Source organism: Cynocephalus volans, chromosome 5 (assembly GCF_027409185.1).
Source record: "Cynocephalus volans isolate mCynVol1 chromosome 5, mCynVol1.pri, whole genome shotgun sequence".
Lineage (NCBI taxonomy): Eukaryota > Metazoa > Chordata > Mammalia > Dermoptera > Cynocephalidae > Cynocephalus > Cynocephalus volans.
Genome location: NC_084464.1, coordinates 62,609,716 through 62,633,331, shown reverse-complemented (window position 1 = coordinate 62,633,331; position 23,616 = coordinate 62,609,716). Strand labels below are relative to the sequence as shown.

Genomic DNA, 23,616 nt, shown 5'->3' with positions numbered 1-23,616 from the left:
TTGAGGAATCCAGGAAGGGACCAGTGGGAGCCAGGTCAGAGGCTGATGTGTGGGAGGCTTCTCTTGAGTGGTAATGAGGACAGCAATGTGAGGAAAAGCTGGAAAGGTAGGCCCGGGCCAGGTCTTGGAGTGACTGAAAAGACAGACAGATGATTTTACGTTGGGTTTGTCAGAGATAGAGAGCCTGTGAAAGGAAATCTAACATTTGTGGCTGTTTCCTTTGGGCCAAGCTCTGTGTTAATTTCTTTGTATACATCATCTCATTTAATCTTGATAAAGATACTAAGAGGAAAGTTCTTACCATCATTTTACAAGTGATGGAGCTTCTGCATTGAGTTCTCTTTAAACAGAGAATGGCACAATGAAGCCGTGCTTAAGGAAGATGAGGCTGGCAGAGGTGGGCATCGTGGAGTGGGCTAGAGAGACCCTGGAGTCCTGGGGTCCAGTCTGGAGGGTCCTGCACTTCCTTCTTCTGTTTCTTTCCTCCCTTTCTCCTCTGCTGTGAGGATAAGACAATTTTCCCCAAATTCTTCTTAGGTACCATTTTCTCAATCCATAACCATACTTAGCATTTGCCTTGTTAAGCTTTTTACTTTATTCCTGAGGTTCCTGAGGGCAGAGACTCTTCCAGAAGCAAAACAAAACAAAACAGATCCTTTCCCCCACATAAATAGAATTTTGATATCTAGAATTTATTTGTAAAAATTCAGCTTTTGTTCAATAATGAGTAAATGAAAGAGGTTATTCTTATTTACCCACTTAAACATGCATAAAATAAGCTGGTGATACAAGGTGGGCAGAGTGGTGATTTCTCCCAAGCTTGAAAATATGGTAAGTCCCTTTGAAGACACTAGGGGCATAGTTATATCATTTCCTTAATTTCCCAAGTTTCACTATTGCAAAATAAGAGTATGTAAGCAAAAACGATAGTAATTTTTTACTTTACTTTTTATAAAGCACAAAAGCTATGCTGCTCCAATCAAAATTGAAAATGCTTTTAATATCTGAGCAATCTTGAGAGGATTGATTTAAGTGAACAAGATGAATGTCTGGCTCATCTCTCTGATAAGTATTGAAGTACTACTTTTGGCAGGTGAGTAGAATGTGTTCTGAAGGGATTATAGATAAGAGCATACTAAGTTATCTTGAGAACTCTTATTTATACTTAAAATATTATTTTGGTTGTCATCATAAATATATATAATTTGTATTTGTCAATTGAAAAAATAAATTAAAAAATATCGTTTGGGAGGAGTGTTGAGGTATCTGCTTCTGGCCTTAAATTTTCTTTTTCTTTTATTTCTTTCATTTTAACTTCTCAATATATATTGTGGTTGATTTTCATGTCCCCTTACCCATTCCTCTTGCCCCCCTCCCACTCTTCCCCCTCCCCTCCCCCCAACTACCTCATATCTGTTCACTTATCTTAACAAGTTCAAGGAATTGTTGTGATTGTTGTGTCTTCTCCCACCCTACCATTTATCTGTTTGTATATTTATTTATAGCTCCTACAAATAAATGAGAACATGTGGCATTTCTCTTTCTGTGCCTGACTTGTTTCACTTAGTATAATTTTCTCTAAGTCCATCCATGTTGTTGTGAATGGTAGTATTTCATTCTTTTTTATAGCAGAGTGGTATTCCATTGTGTAGATATACCACAGTTTCCTTATCCACTCATCTGATGATGGACATGTGGGCTGGTTCCAACTCTCGGCTATTGTAAATAGTGCTACAATAAACATGTGAGTAAGGTATCCCTTCAACATAATGATTTCCATTCCACTGGGTATATTTCCAGCAGTGGAATCACTGGGTCATATGGTACATCTATCAGTAATTGTCTGAGGAAACTCCATACCATTTTCCATAAAGGCTGCACCATTTTGCAGTCCCACCAACAGTGTATGAGAGTTCCTTTTTCTCTGCAACCTTGTCAGCATTTATCATTCCCACTTTTTTGGATATTAGCCATCCTAACTTGAGTGAGATGGTATCTCAGAGTGGTTTTGATTTGCATTTCCCAAATGCTGAGTGATGTTGAGCATTTTTTCATGTGTCAGTTGGCCATTCATATATCTTCCTTAGAGAAATGCCAATTCAGCTCCTTTACCCATTTTTAAATTGGGTTTTTTTTTTACTGTAAAGTTGTTTGAGTTCCTGTATATTCTGGATATTAATCCTTTGTCAGATGTATATTTTGCAAATATTTTCTCCCACTCTGTTGGTTGTCTTTTCACTTTTTTTAGTTTGATGTAATCCCATTTGTTTATTTTTCCTATAGTTTCCTGTGCTTTTTGGGTCCTATTCATGAAGTCTGTACCCACTTCTACTTTCTGGAGTGTTTCCCCTATTTTTTTTCAAGCAGTTTTATTGTTTCAGGATGGATATTTAATTCTTTAATCCACTTTGAGTTGATTTTGGCATATGGTGAGAGGTATGGGTCTAGTTTCATTCTCCTACATATGAATATCCAGTTTTCCTAGCAGCATTTGCTGAAGAGAAAGTCTCTTCCCCAGTGTGTAGACTCGGTGCCTTAGTCAAAGATCAGATGGCTGTAGGTGTATGGGTTGATTTCTGGGTTCTCTATTCTATTCCATTGATCTGTGTTTCTGTTTTTAGGCCTGTACCATGCTGTTTTGGTCACTATAGCTTTGTAATATGGTTTAAAGTCAGGTAGTGTTATGCTTCCAGCTTTATTTTTTTTTGCTTAGGATTGCTTTGGCTATTTGTGGTTTTTTGTTATCCCATATAAATGTCTGGATAGCTTTTTTCCATGTCTAAGGAAAATGTCATTGGAATTTTGATGGGGATTGCATTGAATCTGTAGATCACTTTGGGTAATATGGACATTTTCACAATGTTAATTCTTCCAATCCAAGAGCATGGAATGTCTTTCTATCTTCTTGTGTCCTCTTTAATTTCTCTCAACAGTGGTTTGTAGTTCTCTTCATAGAGATTTTTCACATCCTTGGTTAACTCTATTCCTAAGTATTTTGTTTTTTTTTGGTGGCTATTGTAAATGGGCAGGCTTTCTTGATTTCTTCTTCTGCGTGTTCACTGTTGGAGTATAGAAATGCTACTGATTTTTTGTGTTGATTTTGTGTCCTGCAACTTTGCTGAAATCATTTATCCACTCTAAGAGTTTTTTTGTAGAGGCTTTAAGCTGTTTGATATATAGGATTATATCATCTGCAAACAGGGACAGTTTGACTTCATCTTTTCTAATCTGGATGCCCTTTATTTCCTTCTCTTCTCTGATTGCTCTGGCTAGTACTTCCAACACTATGTTGAGTAGGAGTGGTGAGAGTGGGCATCCTTGAATATTCTTTGTTTAATAAATTTTTCTGTTTGATAGCTAAGGTTATATACTAAATTGTTATGAATTGATATTTCAATTCTTTTCTTTTGTTTGTGTGACCAGTAAGGGGATCGTAACTCTTGGCTTGGTGTCGCCCGCAGCACGCTCTGCCAGTGAGCACACCGGCCATCCCTATGTAGGATCTGAACCCGTGGCAGGAGCGCCGCTGCACTCCCAGCGCCACACTCTCCCGAGTGAGCCACAGGGTCGGCCCGATATTTCAATTTTTAATGGCCAGTGGAGTTTGCTGTTATAGTTCAGAACTTTTAATAACTTGTAACCTTTTTTGTATAACTCCTTTTGGGGCTATATAATGTAATTCTTTTCTACCTTCCCAAAGGGAGTAACTTACCTTGCTGTAGTGATTAATGAGTACTTGTATTACAATCTCCAATCTTCTCAAATCATGTCTCCAATTTTCTCTGTGAATTTGGTTATCCTCTCTATATTTTTTTATGGCATTTGTTTCTTGGTCTTTAGATAAAAGTATCTAATCATCTTTGAGGGGTAGGGGTGGTCTGGTCTGGCTGGGGCTGCCATGGATGATTATGTTGATGTGGATGGTTCTTCACTGTCTGGTGTGCAGAGCACATCCTGCATAACTGCACATGGAAGCCCTGGGCTAGCCACAGTTAGCATGACCTGAATTATCCTTTAAGTTCTGATGTAAATAAATAATTGTTCTGTTGATAACACTTTCCTTGCTTATTACCTCACTGAGGAGCTGATTGATTTTTGCTGGCTTCCTTGAAGTGGCTTTACTTTGCCAAGTCATGTCCAGGAATATCTTCAAAGATGGAGGGATTGATTAAGGTCATGCTTGGCTGATGGTTTATAGAAGAGGACCCAATCTAGTCTAGCATGTGAAGTCCATACTGACTTTTTAAAAAAGATAAACATGATTTATTATCTGATTGATTTATTTTTTTGGTGGCTGGCTGGTAAGGGGATCCAAACTCCTGACTTTGTTGTTATAACCCCACACTCTAACCAACTGAGCTAACTGGCCAGCCCTGATATTTTTTATTAAATGAAATTGCAGCAATGAGCCATGCTGCAACCCCTCTCTGAGCAGACAAGGCAAAAATCTAGGGAATTTTGTATCTATTTGGGGAGTCATTCTGATCATGTATTTAGAAGAGGAAACTAGGAGACAGTTTATGAAGCAGGAGAATTGAAGTAGGGACAGCTTGCAGAAGGGACTTTTCCCTCCTGTCTAGGAAGTGGACATACAAGAACTAAGTGGCAACCTTTACAATTAAATACGGGCACCTGACCAAAGAGTGGGGAAGGTAGGAGGGATAGTATGGGCTCAGATAGGAGCAAAATCTGTCTCTGAGGCTCTTTCCAAAAGGAGCAGAAATTCAGGATTGTCCTGGTGAACACTGAGTTTTTGTATGCCTAAGATGAGTGAGATCAGTCAGAATTTTCCTTAAAATGGGGTTCAGAAGTATGTTTCCCAGAACAGCATCATCTGGTTAAAAATGGAAATTTGTGGGCCCCTCCTTAGACCTACAGAACCCAAAACTCTGGTGGTGGGCCCAGTCATCTGTGCTTTATCAGGCCCTCTGGTGATTCTAATGCATGCTAATTTTTGCTTTAAAATATTGGGAAAGTGAGAGATAGAATCTGACCTTCAAAGCCAGTGTTTTTCTCACTTCCTTGCAGTACCTCGCCTGAGTTTACGTATTGAGCCTGAAGAAGGTAGCCTTGCGGGGGGCACATGGATCACAGTCATTTTTGATGGTAGGTTTGGGTTTTACTAAGTGCATGACCCACATTTTATTTATTGACCCACAATCCTAAAGAATGTGCATCTTCGGTTTTCTTTGTTGTCTAAGGACAGGTGTAAGAGAGAGACTGAAGGGGGATGGACAGACTGACCAACTTCTGTCTTTCCAGATGTTCACTTGCTAATGTCAGAAGCAAAGCACATCACACTACTGCATATGTGTGTCCACTCTCTTTTCCCAACCTGTGGGATGGGACTCTAGGAAGCCTACAGGAGATGATATGGAGTGCATAGCATAGTACTTGGCAACGTGTACCCCAGAATTTTGGTTGTCTTCCTGATAATTCTATACTTGAGAACTTCTAAACCATGGCTTAGCATACCTATCTCTATCTAGTACAATAGAGAGTAACTCTGAGGGTTGAAAAAAATTCTTTCTTGGATTTAAGTGCATCTGAAAAGAGAAAATTGTTTTATAAACTCATAAATGAGAAAACTCTTATACAGCAGCTATGAGGATGTAAGTGTTAATTTAATCCTTAGGCAAACTCAGCATCTTACATTGCCCTCATGTGGTCACTTTTTATATTACCCTATGTGGATTACAACTCTGCTTAGCCTGATTTCCCTTTTCCCTTGTGTTTAGGTTTGGAGTCAGATGTCCTTTACCCCACCAATGGGTCTCAGCTGGAGATACATCTGGTGAACGTAATGGTGCCTGCACTGCCTAGTATCCCCTGTGATGTCTCTCCTGTCTTCTTGGATTTGCCTGTGGTGACATGCCGGACCAGGTATATCTATCCCAATAGGAAGACCAGACAGAATGAGTGAATTTTGCTTACATCAGTAGCTTTTGATGATGTATTAGAGCAACTCCTGCTGTGACTGCAATTACTTGCTATAGGTTTTGAAAATGTCTAATGTGAATATACTTAAAAGTCCCTATCAGGACTCTGTTGCTTAAGGAAGAATGAGCATATGGGAAAGAAATTTGAGGTATTTATAAGTAGGGGCTGGATTGTGTTTCAATTTATTTTTTAACAACAGCCCTATGGCTATTATTCTCTCCTATTTGTTCATTTCTTTAATCACTTATTTTGATCAATGGGGCACATGGATATTTATTTTATTTTATTTTTATTTTTTGTTGTATTTTTGGTGCCTGGCTGATATGGGGATCCAAACCCTTGACCTTGGTGTTATAACACCATACTCTAAACAAACAGCCCTATGCCTATTAAGATTTCAATAAATGGTGCTGTTTTTCAGTCTAATGTACTCATTATTTGGAATAGGCATTAATTGTAAAGATGGTGCATAAACTCAAAACTGATTAGAAAAGAAGCTTACCTTAGGATCAATTTGTTTGCTGAGTTTGGCATTTCCTTTGTTTAGAAGAAGTTTGTACAGGAGTTCAGGTAACTTATTGTTTGACTCAAGTTTTTGTTGGTCTATGAAATTTACACTAGTTCATTCTTTCTCTACTCATGTCTTAGAGATGCTGCATGAAAGGGGATCATTCGTTAAGAGAAAAAAACATTGACATTTCCTTTCATTTTCTGTTCTCTCTTTCATAAAGACTCCCTTTCTTTCATTTTTGCCTATTTAAATCCACCAACCATACTATGAATGCCACCTCTTCCTTGAACACACAACTGAGTGTAACCTTTCCCTTCTTTGAAACAGGAAAAAGAAACACCTTTCAGTAATCCATCCACGGGGGGGGGGGGGGGGGGAGCGCGCACACACTTTTCTGTGCAGTTCATCATCCTGAAGGAAAGACCTTTTGTAATTTACACAAAGGCACAGCATGTATAGTCTCAGTGACCCCGTTTCCTCAGCCCCGTGTTTCTCATGACACTTATGCTAGTCGCCTGCTTGTCAGGGTCATCCTTACAGAATTAAGTGCTTCAAGGGCAGGAGATGTGTTTAATCTCATCACTGTAGTCCTTATGGTACATTGCCCAGTACCTTACAAGTAGAAGATGCTCAATAGGTGTCTGATGAACTGAACTTCCTTATAGCACTACTGTTGGTTTAAAAACTGAATTATATGTTTTCCTTAAGCTTTATGGCATATTTGGGCATAGAATTTCTGCAAGGACTTGCCATGAAATAAGTCAAAGCTCTGAAGATTTATATCTTCTCTCCCCTCATTCCCAACATACTAATGATTTTAGGATGCACCATTTATTTTAAGTCATTTTTTTGAGAAAAAAAAAACTGCCCTCTTAAATATACTCATTGACTGGGGGATAAATATAGAATTCAATTAACATTTTAGTGTGAAAAATTGTATAGTTTGTCATCAATGAAATGACATCATACTTATTATCATAAAAAGACATAACTACTTTCTTCAAAACAGCCATTGTGGCTTCAAAATTTAGCACTGCTCAATTAAAATATGTGAGCACAAATATAATTAAAAATTTTCTAGTAGCCACATTAAAAAGCCAAAAGAAACAAGTGAAATTAATTTTAATAATATATTTTATTTAACCCAATATATCAAAAGTATTATCATTTCAATATGTAATCTATACAAATTATTAATGAGATACTTTATAGCCTTTTCTTGCATACCAAATTTTCAAAATCCAGTGTTTTTTTTACATTTATAGTGTATCTTAATTGGGACTACCCACATTTCAAATGTTCAATAAGCACATAAGGCTAGTGGCTAACACAATGAACAGTACAGATTTAAATATTTAAGGTCATACTAAAGATTTTGTTGGGAAGGTTTGGAGAGGAGGCACTTCTTGAATCTAGCTTTTTTCTTATTCATCATATTTCTCCTTTTACAAAAGTCAGCATGGATGTCAGTCTCAAAATGGCAACAAAGCCACTGTAGTTTTTGTGAAAAGAGGAGAGGAGATCCAGGACTCTCTGTCTTGATGGCTATGTGAGATGTTTATGGGCTGTTTGGATGATTATGAAGTCAAGAATGTTTTTGGTACCAAGTAAGATCAATTCCTTTTACCAGAAAAAACCTAGGATTCAAGCTTCACTTTGCCCTTAACCTTTGGTGTTCATACACAAAAGTCTCTTAATCTATCTGGAATTGTAATTTTGTAAGATGGAAACTAGGAATAGATAATCTATCAAAGTCCCTTCCAGTTCTTAAAGTCTTATGAGCATATGAGAAGCAGGACAGTTTTTTTTTTTTTTTTTTTAACTTCCAGAGATTTTCAACAACAGCAAAGAATCATAACTTCTTTTGCTGAAGGATCCAGTCTTTAAAGACTAGTAATTGTGAGTGGACCTAGGAGGTGAAAAGGGAAATACAGGAATATGGGTCAGCTCTGTTTCACAAGTGCAGGGAGGACATTTGAAGTGGTCAAGTGGGCTGCTAGCTCTGGGAATTCATGGTTTTTGATTTATAAGGATTTCCTCTTTCTGCCCTTAGATCTCTGCTGTCTGAAGCACATGAGGGTCTGTACTCCCTGGAAGTGAACTCTGGAGGACAGGTGGTAGGCAGCCCAAGTCCAGGACCACGAGACAACTGTACTTTCAAGGTGGGTTCTAAGGATGGAAGAATGTGTGTTTGCCTGGTTTGAGGATGTGTTTATGTTATTGACAAGCAAGTCATCTAGAGAGTCTGCTTTGACAGGGTAAGAAGGAAGGTGGATGGTAGCAATGGGGTTTCTTAGACTACACTAATGAAATATGAATATTGAACATGTGTACGTCAGGCTCTAGCTAAGTGCTTTATGTACATTGTCAAACTTAATGTTCGTGACAATTTTATGGGATAGTTATTTATCTTGATTTTATAGATGAGCAATCTGAGGTTCAGGTAGATTAAATAACTGGCCTGTGTGTCATCCAGGTAGTAAATAGCAGAAACAGGATTTAAACCTGCAGGACTCTAAATTCTCACCTAAACTGAAGCCCATAGAGGAGCCACAGAGATTACCTTCGTGGGTCAATGTTTCACTTTATAGCTGAGATCATGCTGAATTTCAGGATGGTGAAGGGATGCAGGGACCCAAGTTCCCTGGTGAAGGGACCCAACTTCTACCTCTTCCTCTGCTTATGGTAGATTTCTGCTACTCTTTCCAGTACTAGACTGAAAGGACATTTGCTGGTGGAATTCTCCTTCATGCTCAGATAGATCAAACAGGAAGGAGAGAGAGAGAGAGAGACTGACTTTATGAGGCCAATGCCTGACTTACCTTAGAGCCTCAATACCTACACTGTGGCTTAATTTTATGTTTAGCTCAGTCTACTGTCCAAATACCAAAATGATCTCTGAAATGTTATGTCCAATACTTTTCACAAAAGACAGAGATTTGGCAGTGCTCCTATTGATATGGTAGTACTTCACACAGGGTGTCTCTGTTTAACAGCTGTTCCAAAGAGTACAATTTAATCATTAACCAATTCTCCTTTAGAACAAGACTTCACTGTCTAAATTCATCTCTAATACAATCCCGATTTTATATAGGCAATTTGTTTCTGAGATTTGGAATTTGCTGTCGATTCACCTATAACAACTTGTTTCTCAGTCCAAGAGAACCTTGTTTTCTGGAATTTTGCTTCTGCACATATGCAGCAAAGAAAAAAAATAAAACTATACCATTCTGTCTTATTAACAGCCACACCACCCCCTCTGCACAGTCTCAGGGAATATAACAGAAGAGCCTGCTCCTTAATCACCATGCTCCCTTTCACCCCAGATAGTGGTTTTCCTATTTATTAAAAGATCGCTAAGGAGAGAGAGGGGGAAAGAAGAGAAACACTTCCTAAAATTGCACATTAAAGAAAACAAGTCCATCAGTGGTTCAACTAGCCTGGTGAGCTGATGAAAAATCACCAGGGGATGCAGTTAATGAGAGGCATCCCAAGCTAAATAAAACACGGCGTGTCTCTTTGTTTTGGAGCTGGGACTGGAGGAACAGTGAGTATTAAAAATTAATTCCATCTTGCCAGTCCACTCCAAAGAGCCTGCTGCGGGCACTGACAAGCCTGAGCAGCTCACAGAAGGTTCATCAAGCAGCTGGTGGCAGTGGTTTTCTTTCTCTAATCTGCTGCTCATCCTTTCCCCACCTTGTTGCTGCTGACCTCACTTAGGTTCGAAAATCAGCATGCGGGAAGCTTGATTTGGAAGCTCATTAATTTTTCACTTTGTCATGTCTCTAGCCTGGTGGGTGACCAGGGGCCTGTTCCTTTTAGAAATGTATCATTTTATGCCATGTCTGCTCAGAGAGAATCACAAGTGAAGCCCTTTTGGAGGTTTAACCCTGAGCCTGCCCCACCGTTATCTGAGGAGTTTGGAGGGAGTAACAAAGGAGTTGCTATATCCCCCACAAACTTATGGTAGGAGGATTACAAACTGAGTGGTAGCTCTTGTGTTTCAAATTGGAAATCGAAAGGAATGCTTCCTTATTTGGTTTGGACTCGGTTGTTCCGTCTGCCTCAGTTTCCAACATCTGTGAGATGGAGCAATAACCACCGTTCTCCCTCACTGGGCTCCTCTGATGTTCTAGTGGAAATGACGTGGGTGTGAAGGTCATCCCAGCCGAGGCGAAGCCAGTGCAGTATGGCCGGGAGGCCAGGCTGGGGATTGAATGCTTGGCAGGCGTGTGCGGAACTGCATTAATCTTTATCTTTTGGTGAGATCAGAGCCAGCTCACAATCTGTGAAGTCACAGCATTCTTATTTTGACCTGCTTACTGCATGTACTTTCTGTGAACTATGTTTCAACCCTTTCCTTTAGAAAGGGGGAAAACTAGTCTTGATGGCAGACTGTACAGCCATGTGGATCAATACTTAAAACCCACACTTGACAAGCGGCCATCAGCTTTGTTGAAATGTCTGTTGATTCTCAGTGTCTGATTAGGGCTGTTGATTAACATCGAAGTTATTCTTTGGTGCTATCTCCCTGGGAAGATGGACTCCTGGGGTGCTGGAAGCAGACCAAACAAAACAATTTGCTGTAATTTGTTATGCAAATAGAAAGTACTGCAGGTGTGTGGAATGCAGGCAGTCTAGGCATCTAGAGGAGGTTGGGGGGTGGTGAGGGTGGCAGGAGGGGAGACCAGGTCTTTTCTTGAGCTTGTGGGTTGAATCTTGGCCTGGTCAGTCCATGCTTATGCTCCTCCATTTCTTCACACTGGCCCCAGTGTGATTTCTTGATGGAGTAATGCACTAATCTTAGGCTAACCAGATGCTGTAGGTGAGATAGAATTCCTGGGATTGCTTCATTCCCCCCTCTTCTTCCTCATAGTCTATCAGCCATTCCAGATCATTCACAAAAATTCAAATGTCTTCTACATACCGCTTATGCACAGGGATGCAACAGGCATTGTCCCTGCCTTTATGCAGCTTATGGTTAGTAGATGATGTGCTTTGGGGTGGAGGGGGAATTGTAAAATGATTTGGAGTGCCATGAATAGGTTTTTGCAGGCTCCCACCCCTCCCATTGACACTGTTTTTCTCCTTCTTGAAGAGCAGTGTTGCTCCCCACTCCTTGAATCTTTTGAATCACTTTCCTCCCAGCAGGCAACTTCCATTTCCATAACAAGCACCCTACTTGTGTGCCTATTCAACTTCCCATTTTTTTTATTGATTGCTGATTTCTACCAAGGTGCTAGCTGATAGTTATTTAAGTTGTGATCCTTCCAATTAAATAAGTGAATTCCTTTCTAAAACAATAAAAACTTTCAAGATCCAAATCCATCAGTAATGAAATTAAAAGGTTGATATTCTAGATGATGGCCTCCTTACCTTTGCTTCTGGTAAAACGTGTTCCTGGGTATGGCAGGTGGGCCGGCAGAAACAGGCTTGCTGAGATTTGGACAATATGATGCAGAATAGAGAGCTGTATGACCTTGACCGAATGCCCTTTACCTCAGCTATAGAAGAAATATAATAATATCTGTCAACATTGCTTCACAGAAATATTATGAGGATAAAAAGAAGTAGCTGTGAAGGTGATTTGAGGGAATGTAACCATTTACTGTCTTAGATTAATGCTTTATGAGGAATGGCTCGCAACTCTTGTGGATATTCTAATGAAATGCTCACTTGTGATAATTTTTTCTAAACAGTTTTCCAAGGCACAGACACCCATCGTTTACCAAGTTAATCCACCAAGCGGAGTTCCAGGTAAGAAATCTTCTATTGAAAAAGGAATTATTATGAATCCCTTTGCCGAACCTTGCTGCAAACTCTTCTACCTAGGTGGTTGGTCTCTACCAGTGGGAAAATTTAACTTCTTTTCTGATGCTGTTTTGAAAATATGTTAACCTCCAGTTCATTTTTAGCCTGGTTTGGTTTCACCTCTGGGCGCTGTTGTTTTATTACTTTATTTTTACTTTTGATAACAAAAGGAATCCCAACATGGAAAGAGAAAGAGTCCAGAGAAATCAAAGCAGTCGATGCTGGAGAATGGAGGAAGTAGAAATTATCATTGTTTTTAACTTTATAATTATTGACATATTGACAAACCTTTATTGAACACTTATTGTGTGCCAAGTTCCATTCTAAGCTTTTACATGTATTATCTTATTAGATCCTCACAAAAACCTGACAACATAGGAGCTACCGTTATTCCCATTTCACAGATGAGGAAATGAGGTAGTGAGAGGTTAAGTAGTTTGCTTAAATTTATATAGCTAATAAATTGTACAGCTGAAATTTGAACCCAGAAAATCAGAATCCAAAGTAGCCCATACACCCACCATTTTGTCTTATGTTGAGTAGTATTGGATACCACTTGGAAGGCCATTACTTTGACCTTAATCTAGGGGATTTGTTTACACCATAGGTATCACATAGATCACAAAGGTCAGGTGGATAGAAGAGAAGAACATTATGTAAAGCTGGGGGATTTACATAAAAGGAAAAGAAATTGTAACTGAGAAATAGATTCTGGAATGGCAAGTCTGCTGGGAAACTAAGTAGGAAACAGCTAGGATTATATATAATTTGCTGTCTGATTCTTGGCAAATTCCTATCTTTATTTTAGGTTTTTCATTTGTTCAGGGTTTCCAGAATGGCATAAGTGTGGGAACACAAATTGTTAAATTGTTATATATGATTGTGTCTAAGTGTGTAAACTGATCTAGTTTCAATTGGCCTGAATGGTCAAGAATGTCAAAATAAATATCTAAATTACTGAGAAGTGTTTGTACATTGTGTGTGTGTGTGTGTGTGTGTGTGTGTGTAGACACAGATTATGTGTGTATTTAAATTATATTCTGAAGAATGTGAATTTGGCATTATCTAACTCATGTGAGTTTTTCACAGATCTGTTCCTTTCCATTTGTCTGAATAATCAAGACATGATAATGTTTTATTAAAGAAGAGATGTGGTCTGTGAAAATCACATGCAGACATTAGGGTTCCTGCTGCTCTGGTGTTAGAAAACTCCTGTCTGGATGGCAGAAGTCTTGTTAGGGTGAGGGATGAGGAAGGAGCCAGCTGTATGAGGTGTGAAATGCGATGTCAGCTGGCACCCAGATCTGTCCAGCCCATTTCTTCCACTGAGCTGGAGTTCTGCATGCTGTCTCCTCCACCTTCTGGGGAACAATTGGTGGCTGGCCCGGTTGGAGTGATCCCTCCAGGCAGAATCCACATGGCTGCATCTTTGCAATCACTTTCCAGACGATTACTTTCATTTCATTTGGGAAGTTTGCCCAGAGTAGCATCCAGGGAGATGGGGGAGGATGTGGGGACAGGAGAGACTACGTTTTATGAGCATTTGGATTTCTATATGTGATTAACAGTCCTTCACTGTGACGCAGAATCCCCAGGCACCAGGGTCTGGCTCAGCTATTCGTCAGTCTCTGCTGGACTACTTTGTTTGGAACCAAAACAAAAAAATCACAGGAATTCCTAATTTCTATAACCTGTTATTAGTTTTTAAAATTGTGACTATCAAAGCTCGAAGTCATGCCCACTAAATCTAGGAAATTGGTAATTTAGCCTTATTAAAATTAAAGAGAATTGTTCTGCCAGTTTTTAGCAGTAGCAGAGAACTAGAGACTCCAGGTTTCCCCCAATTCTATGACCTTTATCTGTCATTAGGTTCTTGCTCTTTCTACCCACCCACCTGTAAAATGACGGTGATACCACCTGGAAGTTTCCTATTGTTTTAGTGTGAGTCATCCAATGACTGAAGTTGGAAGTCACCTGTCAATAAAACACAAGCACAATATGAGGGGAACAACTTCTTGGTAACGTTCTTTGGTGGCCTTAAACATTAATGAAAAGACTCATTCTTTTGAATGAAGTGACTTCATGAGCCCAATAGATGCTGTTTTCCGTTTTTTGAGATTTTACCTCATTAACCAGCACCTCTCTTGTCTCTAAAAATAGTCTTTGATGCTAGAAGATTGCAGTATAGATGATTCAATTCTCTAATTATTTGGAAGGCACATGCTTCCAAATAACTGTGGGGTTGTGTGTTGAAATACATTACCTTGCTATAGTGTATTTGTTTAAAACTTTGCCTCATGCAGTTCCACAGGGCTGAGTATAGGTGTTTTTCAAATATGGAAGAAATCAGTTCCTGTAGCATCTGGTTGGGGCTCCCCAGCTCTTTCCAAGAAGAGGCTACTTTAGATTCCTTTCCCACCTTCTATGTGCAGTGGGGATGGGAGTGGTACTGAGAGCACACCTTGCTGAAAGATGACAGCTGTACTTGTATTCCCATTCTTGCAGACTCAAAAGAGGAGCATATTAAGGAGAAACTAGCTACCCAAGTAGAAATCCCTGCAAGTCACACAGAGGAGGCTCAGGGGTAGAAGTCATTCGTATGTTAGTGAGTAAGGCAGATGCCAACTGTTTGCAGATCCCTAATTTGCCCTATCTTTAAACATGTGTGTATTTGTTGAACAAATGAAATGTGCCAATAGTTTATTCTTTAATGTGTAACTCTGCTGCTGTTTTGTGCCCTTGTTCAGTTCCTGTCCATTTGCATCATCTGGAACATTTATCTTTTGTGCTTTGACATATGGAAAAAAGTTTAAAAACTCCAAAGACCCATCAGATTGTGTGATACGATCCTCTTCACATCACATGTTCATTTTAGCAAGAGTCCAGAGGAAAGTATCATGAAGTGTGGAGTACCCCAAGGCACATTGTTCTTAAATACCACATTGGATGGATGGTCTACACAGACCAGGAGAATGGAACGGGACAGTGTGTGGAAACTGGCCCCTCCTTCCTGGAATCCTCACACTTTATGGGACTATGAAGAAGACCCATGATTCCTTCCATACTCCATTTATAGACTATTGTCTGTGATTGAAATAACTGGTTATTTTAGCCTTTCTAGTGTGTTATATTGATCACTGGATCATACCATTGACCTTACTGTTGTATAGTCTATAAAAGTGTTAATTTTCTGGGTCATGACCAGCCTTGCTATCTTGGGTATATATAACAAAAAAGAAACACAGTTTATTTTATACATTCAGAGTTTGAGCTAAGTACACTTAATTTTTAAAAATCTTTTTTAAAATAGGAAAAATCATTCATGTGTATGGCTGGATTGTCACTGGAAGATTGGAAACCTTTGATCTTGAGGCTGAGTACATTGATAGGTAAGCAAGTGTTTGTTTCTGTGTTCAACTAGTTACATATATGTTGGATGGCTTCCTGGGACCAGCTTCCTCGATGGCAATAAATTGTAAGCAGTTGGCACAGAATTTCTATTTTCCTCTTTGCAGTTTATGGTCCCTGGTGAGCTGGGCTTCAGCAAACTTTGTTAATGTAATTGTGACTGGTCGATTAAATTGGTTCATTTATTTACTGACAACTAGTCACTCTGGGCTCAGTGTGAATTGTACTGTAATTGCATCTGTGGATTTTCTTTTTCGATTCTTACCCTTCCTCCTCTTGTTTCTCAGGCTGGAGTAAATTCTTTATAAAATGATGTGTAAACCCCAAAGCCCATTATAACTTCCTTGTTTGGTTGTTATTCATTTGTGTGTTTAGAAATTCTATCAGTGGGATCAGAGGAAAACAGGGACAAAGGTACTAAAAGCCATTGAGCTTTTAATGTGTTCTGGGAATAGTTAGGATGTCAACATGACTTTGTTAAGTGGAAAGTGTTACTATTAAATCATCCATGCTAGAGAGAGAGGAGAATGACGGGAAGTGTTGAAATTGTGGAGTTTGTGGGAAGCTCTAAGCAACTACAAGCATTCAACAAATGAAGCAGTTGGGGTGAGGATTTACAAGGCAGCAGGAGCATAATCTCACTCTGTGCTCAGCTGCACAGATCCTACATACTGTGTCTAAGTTTTCCTTTGCCCCTGGATGGGTTGGGGGCATCCTCTGTTCTGTTCCATCTGTCTGATTCTGACCCAGTTGAAGAGAACATGATTTGAGTACTCTCAGGATCTACATTTCTGGCATTAAATAATGGTCAGCTTGTCTCACAGGAAATTACTCTGTCTGTGGGGGATAGAAACTCCACACCCTTAAAAATATACCACATTCACTGCTTGGTCCCATCTCAGGCTTGGTCTGGGATGCAGCCTTTGAAAGGAGGACTAAAGGCATAAACCCCACAATAACTCTATGTAGATCCAACATTGCTGGTGTGGAGATGAAGACGATTTTTTGGAAAAGGCAAATGCTCCCTCTACAGTGTGAAACTCCGGGCCATGAGTGCACCCCTACTCTCTAGCTGAGAATTTGTCGACATCCCCCCAGGGCACAGTCTTCAGCCACCTGATAGTGCTCCATACATCCAGAGGAAAATGTTCATAGCCATGTTTCCTCTGAGTTTTGTCAGCATGTTTACTGGGAACATTGCACTATTGTCTTCTGTCTTTTGTTTCTCATTTTTAATCCAGCCCATTGATCTTGGAAGCTCAAGGAGACAAATGGGTCACTGCTTGCTCTCTTGTAAACAAGCAGACAGGAAGCCGGTGAGTGTCTTTCTTTTCTTGCCAGTGTATATGCTTTTAGGCTCTTTCACGTGAACACAACGCACACATCTATCTTTAAATATCAAACACTCATAACTGTTGACTGCCTTCTCTTTAGACTTATTGGTATTGATTCAAGACACAGGAATTGATTCAAAATGCAAATAGAAATGTATTCTAAAACCGTTCTTGAAAACAAATAGATAATACTTATTTTATTTATTTATTTATTTATTCATTTTTAAAAAAATTTATTTTATTTTGTCAACATTCAATGTGGTTGATAATTGCGGCCCATTACTGAAACCTCCCTCCTTCCTCCCTCTCCACTCTCCCTCCCAACAACCTCATATCTGCTTGCTTGTCGTATCAACTTCAAGGAATTGTGATTGTTGTGTCTTCCCCCCCCCCCGAGTTATTTGTGTATTTATTTATTTATTTTTAACTCCCACAAATAAGTGAGAACATGTGATATTTCTCTTTCTGTGCCTGACTTGTTTCACTTAATATAATTCTCTCAAGGTCCATCCATGTTGTTGCAAATGGCAGTATTTCATTCTGTTTTATAGCTGAGTAGTATTCCATTGTGTAGATGTACCACATTTTCCGTATCCACTCATCTGATGATGGACATTTGGGCTGGTTCCAGCTTTTAGGTATTGTAAATAGTGCTGCAGTGGACATTGGAGAACAGGTATACATTTGACTTGATGATTTCCATTCCTCTGGGAGTATTCCCAGCAGTGGGATAGCTGGGTCATATGGTAGATCAATCTGCAATTGTTTGAGGAACCTCCATACCATTTTCCATAGAGGCTGCACCATTTTGCAGTCCCACCAACAATGTATGAGAGTTCCTTTTTCTCCGCAACCTCGCCAGCATTTATCATTCACAGTCTTTTTGATATTAGCCATCCTAACTGGGGTGAGATGGTATCTCAGTGTGGTTTTGATTTGCATTTCCCGAATGCTGAGTGATGTTGAGCATTTTTTCATGTGTCTGTTTGCCATTCATATATCTTCCTCTGGGAAATGCCTATTTAGCTCTTTTGCCCATTTTTTAATTGGGATACTTTTTACTTTTTTTTTGGTTGTGAAGTTGTTTCAGTTCCTTGTATATTCTGGATATTAATCCTCTGTCAGCTGTATATTTTGCAAATATTTTCTCCCACTCTGTTGGCTGTCTTTTAACTCTGTTAATTGTTTCTTTTGCTGTGAAGAAGCTTTTTAGTTTGATATAATCCCATTTGTTTATTTTTTGTTTGGTTGCCTGTGCTTTTGGGATCATATTCATGAGGTCTATGCCCAGTCCAGTTCCCGAAGTGTTTCTCCTATGTTTTCTTTAAGAAGTTTTATTGTGTCAGGGTGTATATTTAATTCTTTAATCCATTTTAGTTGATTTTAGTATATGGTGAGAGGTATTGGTCTAGTTTCATTCAGTCTCCTGGATATCCCATATGGATATCCAGTTATCCCAGCACCATTTGCTGAAGAGGCAGTCTTCTCCCCAGTATGTAGGCTTGGTGCCTTTGTCAAAGATCAGATGGTTGTAGGTGTGCGGGTTGATTTCTGGATTCTCTATTCTATTCCATTGATCAGTGTGTCTGTTTTTACACCTGTACCATGTTGTTTTGGTTATTATAGCTTTGTAGTATAGTTTAAAGTGAGGTAGTGTTATGCCTCCAGCTTTATTTTTTTTGCTCAGAATTGCTATGGCTATGTGTGGTCTTTTGTTATTCCATATAAATGTCTGGGTAGTTTTTTCCATGTCTGAGAAAAATGTCATTGGAATTTTGATGGGGATTGCATTGAATTTGTATATCACTTTGGGTAGTATGGACATTTTCACAATGTTGATTCTTCCAATCCAAGAGCATGGGATATCTTTTCATCTTCTTTTCTCCACTTTAATTTCTCTCAGCAGTGCTTTGTAGTTCTCATTATAGAGATTTTTCACATCCTTGGTTAACTCTATTCCTAAGCATTTTATTTTTTTGGTGGCTATTGTAAATGGGCAAACTTCCTTGATTTCCTTTTCTGCATGTTCACTATTGGAGAATAGAAATGTTACTGATTTCTGTGTATTGATTTTGTATCCTGCAAATTTGCTGAAATCATTTATCAACTCTAAGAGTTTTTTTGTAGAGGATTTAGGCTGTTCAATATATAGGATTGTATTAGTCCATTTTGTGTTGCTGTAACATAAATACCTGAGACTGGGTAATTTATAAGGAAAAGAGGTTTATTTGGCTTATGATTCTGGGACAGCTGCATCTGGCATGGGCCTCAGGCTGCTTCTACTCATGGTGGAAAGTGGCAGGCAGCTGGCAGGTACAAGCAGATCACATGGTGAGAGGAAGCAAGAGAGAAGAAGCAAGAGAGAGAGTAAGCAAGAGAGAGAGAGAAGTTGCCAGGGTCTTTTAAAGCAATAAGCTCTCATGGGCAGTAATAGAGCGAGAGCTCACTCATTAATCCCCTCTCCCCCAGGGAGAGCATTAATCCATTCACGAGGGATCCACCCCCATGACTCAATCAGTTTCCAACACTGCCACATTGGGGATCAAATTTCCACGTGAGTTTTGGAGGGGACAGCACATCCAAACCCCATCAAGGATCATGTCATCTGCAAAGAGGGACAGTTTGACTTCATCTTTTCCAATCTGGATGCCCTTTATTTCCTTCTCTTCTCTGATTGCCCTGGCTAGTACTTCCAACATTATGTTGAATAGGAGTGGTGAGAGTGGGCATCCTTGTCTAGTTCCTGTTCTTAAAGGAAAAGCGTTTAGCTTCTCCCCATTCAAGATGATATTGGCAGTGGGTTTATCATATATGGCTTTAAGTATGTTGAGATACTTTCCATCTATACCTAACTTATAGAGAGTCTTTATCATGAATGAGTGTTGAATTTTACCAAATGCTTTTCCAGCATCTATAGAGATGATCATATAGTCCTTGTGATTGATTTTATTGATATGGTGTATCACATTTATTGATTTGTGTATGTTGTACCAACCTTGCATCCCTGGGATGAATCCCACTTTATCATGGTGTATAATTTTACATATGTGTTGCTGTATTCTGTTAGCTACTATTTTATTGCAGATTTTTGCATCTATGTTCATCAAGGATATTGGCCTGTAGTTTTCTTTTTTAGTTTTATCTTTACTTGGTTTTGGTATCAGGGTGATGTTTGCTTCATAGAATGAGTTTGGGAGAATTGCCTCTGTTTCAATCTTTTGGAATAGTTTATAGAGAACTGGTGTCAATTCCTCTTTAAATGTTTCTTAGAATTCTACTGTGAATTCATCTGGTCCTGGGCTTTTCTTTGTTGGGAGGCTTCTGATAACAGCTTTAATCTCTTTTATTGTTATTGGTCTGTTCAGACTTTCTACATCTTCTTGGCTCAGTTTTGGTAGTTTGAGTGTGTCCAGAAATTTATCCATTTCCTCCAGATTTGCAAATTTGTTGGCATATAGTTGTTTATAGTAGTCTCGAATGATTCCTTGTATTTCAGATGTATCAGTTGTAACATCACCTTTTTCATTTGTAATTTTTATTTGGGTCTTCTCTCACCTTTTGGAGTTAGCCATGCTAATGGTTTGTCAATTTTATTTATCTTTTCAAAAAGCCAACTTTTTGATTCATTGATCTTTTGTATCATTTTTTGGGTGTCAATTTCATTAAGTTCTGCTCTGATATGAAAGGTTTCTTTCTTTCTGCTTACTTTGGGTTTGGATTGTTTTTGTTTTTCTAGTTCTTTAAGGTGAAGTATTAGGTTGTTCACTTGCCATCTTTCCATTCTTCTGAAGTAAGCTTTTAATACAGTAAATTTCCCCCTTAGTACTGCTTTTGCAGTATCCCACAGGTTTTGGTATGATGTATCATTGTTTTCATTAGTTTCAATAAATTTTCTGATTTCCTGTTTGATTTCTTTTTGGACCCATATGTCATTAAGTAGAATGCTGTTTAATTTCCATGTGTTTGTATAGTTTCCAGAATTTCGTTTGTTATTGATTTCTAATTTTAATCCATTGTGGTCTGAAAAAATACATGGAATAATTCCAATTTTTTTGAATTTGTTGGGACTTGATCTGTGACCTAACATGTGATCTATTCTGGAGAATGATCCATGTGCTGATGAGAAGAATGAATATTCTGAGGTTGTTGGATGGAATGTTCTGTAGATATCTGCCAAGTCCAATTGGTCTAGAGTGTTGTTGAGATCTTGTGTTTCTCTGCTGATTCTTTGCCTGGATGATCTGTCCAATATTGACAGTGGGGTGTTCAGGTCCCCTGCTATTATGGTATTAGTGTCTATTTCCTTCTTTAGGTCTAGTAGAGTTTGCTTTATAAATCTGGCTGTTGTGACATTGGGCGTATATATATTTATGATTGTTATGTCTTCTTGATGGATCAATCCTTTTATCATTATGTAGTAGCCTTCATTATCTCTTTTTATGGTTTTTAGTTTAAAATCTATTTTATCAGATATAAGAATAGCTACTCCAGCTTGTTTTTCATTTCTGTTTGCATGGTAAATATTTTTCCATCCTTTCACTCTTAGTCTATGTGAGTCTTTGTAGGTGAGGTGGGTCTCCTGAAGGCAGCATATAGTTGGGTCCTCCTTTTTAATCCAGTCATCCAGTCTGTGTCTTTTGATTGGGGAATTTAATCCTTTTACATTAAGGGTTGTAATTGAAAAGTGTTGATTTACTCCTAGCATTTTATTGATTTTTGATTGGATGTCTTAAGTGTCTTTTGTTCCTTTCTTTCTGATTTCCTATTTGTCTTCTGTATTTGTTGGTTCCTTGGCTTGTAGATAAACTTTTTTTTTCTCTTCATTGTTTGCAGTTTTTTTTACTAGTGGGTTTTGATTTTTCTTGAGTTTTTATGGCAGTGGTAGTTATTTTTCAGGTACCAAACCCAGTACTCCCTTGAGAATTTCTTGTAAGGGTGGTCATGTGGTAGTGAACTCCCACAGTTTTTGTTTGTCTGAGAAATATACTATTTGCCCTTCATTTTGGAAGGATAGCCTTGTGGGGTAGAGTATTTTTGGCTGACAATCTCTATCTTTTAGTATTTTGAATATATCATCCCATTCATAACTGGCTTTTAGGGTTTGTGATGAAAAGTCTGATGTTAGTCTGATTGGGGCTCCCTTGTAGGTGATTTGACGCTTCTCTCTTGCAGCTTTTAAGATTCTCTCTTTGTCTTTGAGTTTTGCCAATTTGACTATAACATGTCTTGGAGCAGACATTTTTGGGTTGAATACGTTTGGGGATCTTTTTGTATACCTGGGAAGTTTTCTGCCAGTATTTTGTTGAATATGTTTTCAATTCAATCTCCTTTTTCCTCCCCTTCTGGAATACCCATGACTCGGCTATTTGAGTGCTGAAGGTTGTCTGATATCTCTTTTAGATTTTCTTCAATGTTTTAAATTCTTTTTTCTTTTTTTTCTGTCTGCCTGTGTTATTTCAAACAGCCCATCTTCAAGGTCAGAAATTCTCTCTTCTGCTTCTGCAAGCCTGCTGGCTAATCTCTCTGCTGTGTTTTTTATTTCATTGAATGAATTCTTCAGCTTGGCAAGCTCTGCTATGTTCTTTTTCAAGTCATTGATTTCCTTGTACATTTCTTCTTTCAGGTCCTGTATAATTTTCCTCCTTTCATCGTGTTATATAGCTGAGTTTTCTTGTATCTAATTTAGTTTACTTAGAATTATCACTTGAAATTCCTTGTCAGAGATTTCAAGGGCTTCTTGTTCTATAGGATCTCGAGCTTGAGAGTTATTACCCTTTGGTGGTGTACTTTCTTGATTTTTCATATTTCTGCTATCTTCCTTTGATGTTTAGTCATTGTGGCAGAGGGTTTCACGGTCCACTGGTTCAACATTATTTTCTGGCTAGGATGCTGCTGGGGCTGCCAATTTGGCATGGCTGCTTCAGTGTCTGCTTGGTTGCCCACTGGTGCCTCGGGTGCATGGTCGCCTCAGGTCTTGGGCCTCTCTGGGGAGGTGCCTCTCTGATCGGTGTGCACTCAGCTGAGCTGGGGATATAGTCGGGTGGTGGCGGTGAGGCCTACCTGCTGGGTCCCGTGCTGGCACTGCATGGTGTGTAGTCTCTATGGATCTTGGGCCTCTCCGGCTGGGCACCTCTTTGATCAGAGTGCCCTTAGCCAGGCTGGGGATGGAGTCAGGTGGCAGTGGCGAGGCCTACCTGCTGGGTTGTGCACTGGCACTGAAGGGTGCGTGATCTCTGTGGATCTTGGGCCTCTCTGGCTGGAGGGCTCTCTGGTTGGTGCACACTTGGCTGGGTTGGGGATGGAGTCAGGCAGTGGCAGCGAGGCCTACTTGCTGGGTTACATGTTGGCACCGCAGGGCGCATGGTCTCCGCGGATCTTTGGCTTCTCGGGCTGGGTGCCTCTCTGATCCTAGCTAATACTTATTAAGGGCTTACTATAGGCCAAGGCCTGCTCTAATGCTTTACATTTAAGTCACCCAGTAATCTTGTATTTATGGTTATGGGTCTCACTTTACAGATGAGGAAAGTGAAGCACAAAGAGGTTAAATAACTTGATCAAGAGAGCAAGTAGCAGAGCTGGGATTTGAACCCTGTCTAACTAACCAGCCTCCAG

At 39.3% G+C, this 23,616-nt stretch overlaps 1 protein-coding gene across 1 annotated transcript in view; it reads left to right on the top strand.

Annotated features, from left to right (window-relative positions):
* Positions 1 to 1,041: 1,041 nt before the first annotated feature.
* The window catches only part of PKHD1 (PKHD1 ciliary IPT domain containing fibrocystin/polyductin), a 455,019-nt gene continuing 432,444 nt past the window's right edge, over positions 1,042 to 23,616 (top strand). The window contains exons 1-7 of the mRNA XM_063096948.1: positions 1,042 to 1,093; positions 5,029 to 5,106; positions 5,739 to 5,883; positions 8,505 to 8,613; positions 12,151 to 12,208; positions 15,573 to 15,651; positions 16,912 to 16,986. Coding sequence (XP_062953018.1) covers positions 1,042 to 1,093; positions 5,029 to 5,106; positions 5,739 to 5,883; positions 8,505 to 8,613; positions 12,151 to 12,208; positions 15,573 to 15,651; positions 16,912 to 16,986 — 596 coding nt within the window. The remainder of the gene's footprint in view (positions 1,094 to 5,028; positions 5,107 to 5,738; positions 5,884 to 8,504; positions 8,614 to 12,150; positions 12,209 to 15,572; positions 15,652 to 16,911; positions 16,987 to 23,616) is intronic.